Source organism: Sinocyclocheilus rhinocerous, unplaced genomic scaffold (assembly GCF_001515625.1).
Source record: "Sinocyclocheilus rhinocerous isolate Xijiao unplaced genomic scaffold, SAMN03320098_v1.1 scaffold411, whole genome shotgun sequence".
Taxonomy (NCBI): Eukaryota; Metazoa; Chordata; class Actinopteri; order Cypriniformes; family Cyprinidae; genus Sinocyclocheilus; species Sinocyclocheilus rhinocerous.
The window spans coordinates 2,839,569-2,850,058 of NW_015640493.1; the positions used below are offsets into that span (position 1 = coordinate 2,839,569).

The window sequence follows — 10,490 nt, forward strand, 5'->3', positions numbered from 1 at the left end:
TTTAATATTAAACATTTTATTGTTTTGTGAATTTTGAGTAAATACTTTTTGAAGAAAAGTATTTTATTTTTAAAAACATCACTTTCACTTTGTTGTATTCTTAATTTGAAAGTTGCTTTGGATAAAAGCGTCTGCTAAATGAATAATAAATGTAGTAGCGATTGAACTATAAATTGCCCAATATTTGGCCATTTTTTCGTTTTTTTGCCAATAATACTGTATGTCTTTTAGCGATAGACCAATATATCAGCTAGGCTGATAAATCATCCAAAATTTCACCATTTTCAGTTTTCAAGCATGTAATTTGGTGTAATCTCAAATTATTGTGCAGTTTTACGTTCAACATTTATTGGCAGTCTTGTTAATGTTATTAAATAGATTTAAAAACTTTAAAAATATATTTGTGGTATTTTTATTTATGTTTTAATAAATATTTGATAAATATTTCAATATTAGTTTTTTGTTTATATTTTGAGTAAATATTGTGATAATATTGTGATAACTAGATTGTTTATAAAATATCAGCATTAAAATATCCAGCCACTGTAGATGCGATTATCGGCATTGGCCGGTATTTCTATTTTCTAGATGCTTTAAAACATAAGTGTTGTAATAATGTGGGCTGCAATGATAATTGATTGCAAAAAAGACTAGATTACACTAAGAACGACTAAATAGATTTTTTTTTTTTATTATTATTATTCTAAATTCATAATTAGTGGCACTAACTTATAGGAGTGAGTCCCAGTAAGTTCTGATTCTGTTATATCAATAGCATGCTAGTGGTCGTTTCAGATGAACTGACAAGAATTCACTTTGTTCTCAGAGGGAGCTGAGAGCAGCTCTCAGACCCCTGCAGGAGAAGCTGGAGATGTTCAACACAGCCAAACAAACCAGCCAGGAAACTTCAGAACACATCAGGGTAACATCTCCGAGTCAAAAGAGCAATGCAAGCCAACTTTAACAGGATATTCAGGCTGTTTGGGGGCTTTTACATATTTTATCAGCACTGTGTTTAAGACTAAAGTGAATTTAATGGCTAAAATGTATCCCACATATACTTTTCATGTGACTGTGCACTTCAGTAATTAGTTATTTTATTACTCACATTTTTAAACATTTTGCACAAACACATTAAGGTGGCAGTAATTTCTGAACGTCTCTCCACCCTCCGGACAGAGACAGGCCCAGAAGACCGTGCGTCTGATAAAGGAGAACTTTGAAAAGCTCCATCAGTTCCTGCATGATGAGGAGATCTCCATGCTGAGAGCTCTGAGCGAGGAAGAGGAGCAGAAGAGCCAGAAGATGAAGGAGAAGATGGACAAACTAACAGATGAGATCATGACCTTAAGAGAAGCCATTAGTTCAACAGAAGAGGCCATGAGCGCTGATGATATGGCATTTCTGAAGGTAGGGAAATAAATCAAGATTATTTTCTATTATTTTAATAGTATAGATTGAAAGAAAAATCATATTCCTTTGGTTAAATATATATTGCATGCATATCAATCTGGTCTGTTTAAGAGAAACTGGAGCAGCACATTTTCTGAAAATTCTCTGATCTTTCTGTTACAGAACTACAAGAAGAAATCAGAACGGTAAAAATATTTGATTTATTTATTCATTCATTCATCCATTCATTCTTGCGCAAATATTGATAATAATCCATATTTGCACAATCAATACTTTTCAATATTGATAATAATCTTGAGCATCAAATCAGCATTTTAGAATCATTTCTGAAGTATCATGTGACACTGGACTGGAAGACTGGAGTAATGATGCTGAAAATTAATTTCTGAAAATTTTTCTGAAGAATATTATTGCTGTTTTTTTAAAGATTAGTTTCTATAAATTGTGATTTTGGGCTGCATTTTGAGTTCTGTATGTTTCACTGTTTATTCATAGTGATATGGAAATTACACGAAATGAAAGTTACTAAAAGTATTTATTTATTCGTTCGTTCATACATTTATTCATTCATTCATTCTTTCTTGTGCAAAATAAACCCAGGCAGGGTTATTGGTTTAGCAGCCTGCAGCCACAAGACTATTTAGTAAATAAAATGGCTTGTAACATTAATGTGAGTTGAGTTTGTTGATCGAGGCTCATTGTCAGTTTCAGATGAACCTCAGTTTTTGATGAAGCTTCTCTGTTTCTGTCGCAGGATGGACTGCAGCGTTCAGGATCCGGTGGAAATCTCCGGAGCTTTGATTGATGTGGCCAAACACGTCGGCTCGCTCAAGTTCAGAGTGTGGGAGAAGATGCAGACCGCTGTCACATACAGTAAGAGCAAAATCTACTGTTGTGCTCAGAAAGCCATCCGTTTTTTTATTTAATTTTTTTTAGAAATTATATTATTAAGGTTGGTTCCTAATCGCTGTACTCCTAGTATAACAGATCCAGACTTTTGACATGTTATCTGTTTTTTTTCTGGTCTTTATGCATCCTTTGTAAAATGAATGAAAATGAACAAATTCCTTTAGTTAAATATTTAAAAATTAGCTCAACAATATCTAATGTTTAGATATTAATTCAACAGAAGAGGCCATGAGCGCTGATGATATTGCACTTTTGAAGGTAGAGAAACAAATCAAGAATATTTTCTATTATTTTAATAGTTTCGACTGAAAGAAACTTCATATTCCTTTTGTTAAATATTTAGATATTACATGCATTACATTTATTTGAAATTAAATTACATTTAAAAAAGTAATGTTTTTTTTATGTTTTTTTAATTGTTTTTTATATTTAAAACAAATTATTAAATAAATTAATAAAAAACAAAAAGTTTAGACTAAAATTGGTGTAAAATTTTAAAATACACACACACATATATATATATATATATATGTGTGTGTGTATTTTAAAAAAGTACACAAAAAAGGTAAACTATAAATACAATTTGTCACGATTAATTTCAAGGAAACGGAAAGTAACACATTAAATTAAACACGAAATATTTAAGTAGAAAGACTAAAATAGGCCTAGTATTTTCATGTAAACGTACTCCAGTAATCTTATATTGTTTTCCTTCATCATTTTTTTACAGTGTAGCATACTGATTATTTCACAAAGTAGAATTTACATTTTAGTTTATGAATATCCAGTTTAATCACTTGCAACTGGCTTAAAACTCATCTTGCAAGTGACTAAACTCTGAATACCTGTCAAACCTTCAGCTCACGTGATCCTCGACCCCAACACCGCAGACGTCTGCGTCACTCTGTCCGACGACCTCACCACCATCCGCTACACCGAAGAAGAGCAGCAGGTCCCGGACAACCCCGAGCGCTTCTGCTTCTATGACTGCGTCCTGGGCTCCGAGGGCTTCAGCTCCGGCCGGCACAGCTGGGACGTGGAGGTGGGAGACTGCAGTGAGTGGGCGCTGGGGGTGGTGAAAGAAAGCGTGCAGCGTAAAGAGTGGCTCCCACCGAGCCCTGAGCGCGGCATGTGGACCATCTGCCTGTACGGAGGAGAGTACCGCGCGCGGACGTCCACCAGCGCTCCTCTGACGCTCAAGAAGAAACCTCAGAAGATTCGGGTTCAGCTCGACTGGGAGGCCGGCAGAGTGATGTTCTCGGACGCCGGAGACAACTCTCTGCTGTATAAGTATAAGCATAAGTTTACGGAAAAAGTGTTTCCGTATTTCTCCAATACATGTAAAAGACATCCACTGCATATTTTAGCGGAGAAGGTGTCTGTGTACACGGAGTGACTCAACAGACGGAAGGACTGAACTAGTACAAGAATGACTTAAAGGTATAGTTCACCCAAAAATAACTATTTTGTCATTATTTACTCACCCAGACCTCCAAACCTGTATGTATGTAAATTCTTATGCTGAACACAAAAGAATATATTTTGAAGAACGTGGGTAACCAAACAGTCGATGGTAGCCATTGACTTTGATTTTTATTTATTTATTTTTTCATTTTTGGGTGAACTATCCTTTTAGCAAGTCTCGATAGACTACTGTATTTTCCCCAAGGAAATTAATATCTTTATTCAGCCAGGATGCATTAAATCGATCCAAAGTGATGTAAAAAAAAAAAAAAAAAAAAAAGTTTCTCACAAAGTAGAATTTACATTTTAGTTTATGAATATCCAGTTTAATCACTTGCAACTGGCTTAAAACTCATCTTGCAAGTGACTAAACTCTGAATACCTGTCAAACCTTCAGCTCACGTGATCCTCGACCCCAACACCGCAGACGTCTGCGTCACTCTGTCCGACGACCTCACCACCATCCGCTACACCGAAGAAGAGCAGCAGGTCCCGGACAACCCCGAGCGCTTCTGCTTCTATGACTGCGTCCTGGGCTCCGAGGGCTTCAGCTCCGGCCGGCACAGCTGGGACGTGGAGGTGGGAGACTGCAGTGAGTGGGCGCTGGGGGTGGTGAAAGAAAGCGTGCAGCGTAAAGAGTGGCTCCCACCGAGCCCTGAGCGCGGCATGTGGACCATCTGCCTGTACGGAGGAGAGTACCGCGCGCGGACGTCCACCAGCGCTCCTCTGACGCTCAAGAAGAAACCTCAGAAGATTCGGGTTCAGCTCGACTGGGAGGCCGGCAGAGTGATGTTCTCGGACGCCGGAGACAACTCTCTGCTGTATAAGTATAAGCATAAGTTTACGGAAAAAGTGTTTCCGTATTTCTCCAATACATGTAAAAGACATCCACTGCATATTTTAGCGGAGAAGGTGTCTGTGTACACGGAGTGACTCAACAGACGGAAGGACTGAACTAGTACAAGAATGACTTAAAGGTATAGTTCACCCAAAAATAACTATTTTGTCATTATTTACTCACCCAGACCTCCAAACCTGTATGTATGTAAATTCTTATGCTGAACACAAAAGAATATATTTTGAAGAACGTGGGTAACCAAACAGTCGATGGTAGCCATTGACTTTGATTTTTATTTATTTATTTTTTCATTTTTGGGTGAACTATCCTTTTAGCAAGTCTCGATAGACTACTGTATTTTCCCCAAGGAAATTAATATCTTTATTCAGCCAGGATGCATTAAATCGATCCAAAGTGATGTAAAAAAAAAAAAAAAAAAAAAAGTATCACAGTTTCCACAAAACTATTAATCAGCACAACTTTTCAGTATTGATAATAATCAGAAATGTTGCTTTAGCATCAAAACAGCATATTAGAGGATCATGTTACACTGGAGTAATGATGCTGAAAATTCAGAGTTGCATCATAGGAACACCTTTTAAAATATATCCAAAAAAGAAAACAGTTATTTTAAATGGTAATAATATTCCAGAATATTACTGCTGTTTTTTTAATATTAGTTTTTATAAATTGTGATTTTGGGTTGTGTTTTGAGTTCTGAATGTGATGTGGAAAGAACATGATATGAAACTTAGAACGGTACCATTCAAAAGTTTGAGTAAGATCTTTTAATGTCTTTGAAGTCACCAAGACTGCATTTATTTATTTTTTATCAAAACAATACTGTAAGACAGTCATATTGTGAAACATTTACACTTTAATTTTTTCCTATTTGAATATTTTTTAAGAAATGTAAATTCCTGTGACCAAAGCGGAATTTTCAGCATCATTACTCCAGTCTTTAATGTCACACGATCCTTCAGAAATCATTCTAATATGCTGATTTGCTGCTCAAGAAAAATGTATTATCAATGTTGAAAACAGTTGTGCTGCTTAATATTTTTGTGGAAACCATTCTTTTCTTTTAGGATAATTAAAAAGTACAGCATTTGTAATAGAAATCTTTTGTAACATTATAAATGTCTTCACTGTCAATTTTGATTAAATTAATAAATGAATAAAAGTATTACTTTATTTAAAAAAAAATTATATTACTGACCACATACTATTGAACAGTTGTGTATAAATCACTAATTAGTACAAGGTTTGAGAAAATTCAAAACTTCTGAGCACATAAATTAATGCATCCTTGCTGAATAAAAGTATTACTTTATTTAAAAAAAAATTATATTACTGACCACATACTATTGAACAGTTGTGTATAAATCACTAATTAGTACAAGGTTTGAGAAAATTCAAAACTTCTGAGCACAGCTGAAGAAACTTCCAATATGAATGAAGTTTGAGCATCAAATGCTTGTTGTTCATGTCGTCTTTGTGCTGAAGCTCTGTGAACTCTGGGTGAATGAGCTCTGATGACATCTCCAGCTGTCCAGCCTCATCAAGCCCAGCCGATGACAGACACTCGCTCCCCCTCGCCTGAGCTTTAGCATGCAGATGCTCTTTACCTTGCCCTGTTATCATGACTTTGCAAACTCTACTAGTGCAGATCTAGTGAGAGACGCATGCACATAGGAGAGTATATTGCCATCTGCAGCATCTTACAACAGCAAACTTAAGCATTAATAGTATGTAATCAAACATTTGTGAATGTAATCAGACGTTTGAAATGCTTTCAAATGTCATCATGTAAAGTAGGAAGTCAGTGGCAGCAAGTCTGTTCAGAATATTAGATAGCTGCTTACTGAATATTGTGCAGTATAAATAAGCAACTTTTTTAAATAGGTGAAACAATCATTTTGCAACCAAGTTTTCAAACGGTTGTATGTTGTATTGTCATGACTGTAACTTTGCATGTTTTCTTATTTTGCATTTTTAATTCAATTCAAAATTCTGTAATGACATCATTCATCACATTGCAAATGGAAGGTCAAGTGCAGAAGATTTGCAAACTATGCACAATATACATACAGGTACTTCTGGAATACAAAATATCAAAATATTTTGACCAGTGGTTATTAGCAAAACTTTAGAATTTTTGCAAACAACGCTTGCTTTAAATAGCACTATTCCACTGTCGTAGTCTCATGAAAATACTATTACTACTAATAAAATTAATACTACTAATAATATTAAAACATGTTCATTAACATAAATTATCATGACCTAATTACCCCACCCTTTGTGGTCATACAATAATTCTGACAATGGAGACTTTTCACAGACTGAGATGCATTTACCTATATATATTAATTCACATCATAACGCTAACAAACTTTATATATATATATATATATATATATATATATATGTATATATACAGTATCTCACAGAAGTGAGTACACCCCTCACATTTTTGACTCATACGTCACCTGCTCCCCATTCACACCTGAGACCTTGTAACACTAATGAGTCACATGACACCGGGGAGAGAAAATGGCTAATTGGGCCCAATTTGGACATTTTCACTTAGGGGTGTACTCACTTTTGTGGCCAGCGGTTTAGACATTAATGGCTGTGTGTTGAGTTATTTTGAGGGGACAGCAAATTTACACTGTTATACAAGCTGTACACTCACTACTTTACATTGTAGCAAAGTGTCATTTCTTCAGTGAAAAGATATAAAATATATAAAATATTTACAAAAATGTGAGGGGTGTACTCACTTCTGTGAGATACTGTATATATATAATTTACAATGGTCTACAATTTATTGTGAATACAATTGTGAATCATTTATAAAGATCTTAAGGATCTTAACAATAAAACTGCATAGGCACTATAGTGAAATGATCAAAATGGCAATTTTTCTTTAAACTTTTTTTTTTATTATTGAGGACATGCAAACCATGCACAAAAAAGAAAAACAATATATTTACAGAATGAACAAGAAGGTAGAAAAACAATCCACTGATCGCTTTCTCTCAGCTTCACTGACCTTCACCTTCAACTCTGAAATATCTGACGAAAATTACATTACATCTAATATGGAGATTTCCAGTAAATACCGGGTAAGACTACAAAAAGACTGTTAGTAATTAAATGCATTATAGGAATATAAACCTCAAAATAATTAAAAAACGTTCATCTGGGTTCAAAAAGTGACTATTTATCACAGTAACACATTGGCATGTGTTGAATCTATAGATTGAGAGCACCAAACGTCATCTTAGAAACATACAAAAAATGCATTGCTGATTGCTGTATCTGTGTGATGAGTCTTAGCTTTCAAAACGAAACCGCAAGTCATGAATGCAGCTAGAGGCAGAAGTCTACAATCCATTTTTTTGCTCTAGTCTCAGATACAACATAAGCCTAACAATAACAATTAATTTTTTTCTTTTCTTTATATCTTAGCACTAAGACCATCTGTAGGTAGTTCTTGATTTTTCTTTAAAGCACAATGACGGAACACAATCTCTTAAAGATGAAGTGTCATTTGCATCACTACTGGTGCAGAAAACTGTGGAAGCCTGTTTCCGCCATAGAATAAAAAAATAAAAAGGGTACTTGTGACTTCCCAGCAGGCACCTTGATATCAATTTTACATCAAATATTAGTCAAGACTTGATCAAGATGCTGTAACATCATTTTAAATTCAGTTAGGACTGCAATTTCTTCCAGTGGTAATTGGGTGAAAATAGGAAGTAAATTCCACACTGAAATTGATTTAATGTATATGTAGGCCAATATGTTTGACGTTCAATTTACATAAAATCAACGTCATGTCAAGTTTTTGACACAATTTAATGTGTTTTCAACATCAATTGCCCACTGGGTTGTTTCTTGCAATTCTGAGAAAAACGTTGGAAACTTGTAATTCTGTGAAAAAAAAGTCAAAATTCATGATTTCATACACAGAATCCATGCAGCGCACAATTCTGAGTTTATATCTCAGATTTCAGTTTTTTCTCAGAATTCCAAGTTTACATATCACAATTCTGAGTTTCTCATAATTCCATTTTTTTTTCTCAGAATTCCAAGATTGTGTCTCATAATTCTGAGTTTATATCTCATTTTACCCCCCTCAGAATTCCAAGTTTACATTTCATAATTCTGTTTTTTTCTCTCTCCAGATTTCCAAGTTTACATCTCACAATTCTGAGTTTAGATCTCATAATTCAGTTTGTTCCCCTCTGAATTCCAAGTTTGCAATTAAGTTTCATTTTCAGAGTTAAATTCCTGCAATTTAAAAAAGTCGCAATTACCTTTTTATGTTTTTTTTCTATGGCATAAACGGCCTTCCATAGAAAACACACTTCCCTTTTAATCGTCTTGTCTGAATCTACATGTTGCAGGAGGAAAGCACTACGTCTTGAGTCTTTTTAAACTTGAAAAGTCTGTGAGGGATTTCAATCTGTTATTTAACTGTGCTGAGTAAGTCAACACTCATAATCACACAGACATTCTTACCCTGCCTCGGGCCTTGATTCTCTTGTAGACAAAGTCCGGATAGGCTTTTCTGGGGATGAAGCGGCCGGAACCCTCTGTCACATTGAGTTTCCCGTCCTCTAGAACGATCCTGCCCTGACTGATGACCACCACAGGGAAACCTCGGCACTCCATTCCCTCAAAGATATTCACCTCCACTGTCTGCGGCGAAACATAGATCAGAATAAGGAGTTTTACATTTCACATCCACAAAATTCCAATGGAATATTACAAGGACTTAACAGAATTCTGATGTGTTTAGACAGAATCCAGCTGTAGAAGACTAGAACTGTTTCCACTCTAAACCAATAGTTAGGTAAGTACAGTGATGTGGGATGAATAAAAATACCATTGTTAATAGGTTATCTTTTTTTTGCAATTCTCATACCAGATTGTGAGTTTTGGCAGAAAAGGTTTTTGTCTCCTTGGTGTTCCAGATGACAATGTCAGCATCCGATCCTACAGCGATTCGGCCTTTCCGAGGATACAGGTTGAAGATTTTTGCAGCATTTGTGCTCGTTACTGCAACAAAATCATTCTCGTCCATTTTACCGGTTGCCTGTGTGACAAAAATATTATTGGAAACTGCGAATAAGACAATGCACTGTCACATACGAATGGAAGTTGTTCTTTTGCTGTTCATGTTTGAACTCTGACCTGGGAATTCATGACATAATGGCTAATAGAGGATCCAAATATCACAAAGAATGCAAACTTAAAGCTGCAGTGTGGTTTGCAGTGTTGAAGTATATAATATATTTTTTAAATCTTACATGCATTATTTTTTTATTTAGTTGAGAAAGAGAGACTGTATTGTGAGGCCTACCACAGCTTTGTCCCAGACGATGCTCATACGCTCCTCGATGCCGTTGGTCCCCTCCGGAATGAGGGTGAAGTTGTCCTTTCCAACAGCTTTCTGTGCCGTGGTGAAGGTGCAGTGAGCGCTGGCCGTCACCTGAAGATCCCCACTGAAACGGTTCATGATGGTCAGTAAGTGTAATGCTTTCTGAAGACTAAGGGCCAGATTTACTAAGCAGAGAAAATTAGGCCGTAATCCCTAAAAAGCGCAGATGAGAGTCAAAAGCTCTTGTTCTACTGTCAATGTGCAAATTAAAGAACACAGATGTAGTAAGATCATTTCCATTAAAGGGTTAGTTCAGCCAAAAATGAAAATTAGGCTGCGTTTCACTCACCCCCGATGCATCCTAGGTGTACATGACTTTCTTCTTTCAGACGAATCCAGTCGGAGTTATATTAAAAATTGTCTTTGATCTTTCAAGCTCTATCGTTGTACTCAGCGGGTGTTGCATTCCTT

The 10,490-nt window shown here is 35.7% G+C and overlaps 2 protein-coding genes across 2 annotated transcripts in view; one reads left to right on the plus strand and one right to left on the minus strand.

The window, feature by feature from the left end:
* The window catches only part of LOC107753289 (E3 ubiquitin-protein ligase TRIM39-like), a 6,413-nt gene extending 2,607 nt beyond the window's left edge, over window positions 1–3,806 (plus strand). The window contains exons 2-6 of the mRNA XM_016569416.1: window positions 827–922; window positions 1,180–1,410; window positions 1,576–1,598; window positions 2,168–2,286; window positions 3,183–3,806. Coding sequence (XP_016424902.1) covers window positions 827–922; window positions 1,180–1,410; window positions 1,576–1,598; window positions 2,168–2,286; window positions 3,183–3,718 — 1,005 coding nt within the window. The 3' untranslated portion in view covers window positions 3,719–3,806. The remainder of the gene's footprint in view (window positions 1–826; window positions 923–1,179; window positions 1,411–1,575; window positions 1,599–2,167; window positions 2,287–3,182) is intronic.
* A 373-nt stretch (window positions 3,807–4,179) lies between these two features.
* LOC107753278 (dihydropyrimidinase-related protein 2-like) overlaps window positions 4,180–10,490 on the minus strand; it is a 15,364-nt gene continuing 9,053 nt past the window's right edge. Inside the window, exons 10-14 of the mRNA XM_016569406.1 lie at window positions 10,002–10,143; window positions 9,564–9,734; window positions 9,158–9,337; window positions 6,047–6,295; window positions 4,180–4,605 (exon numbers count right to left, since the gene is read on the minus strand). Of these exons, the coding sequence (XP_016424892.1) occupies window positions 4,180–4,605; window positions 6,047–6,295; window positions 9,158–9,337; window positions 9,564–9,734; window positions 10,002–10,143 (1,168 nt within the window). The remainder of the gene's footprint in view (window positions 4,606–6,046; window positions 6,296–9,157; window positions 9,338–9,563; window positions 9,735–10,001; window positions 10,144–10,490) is intronic.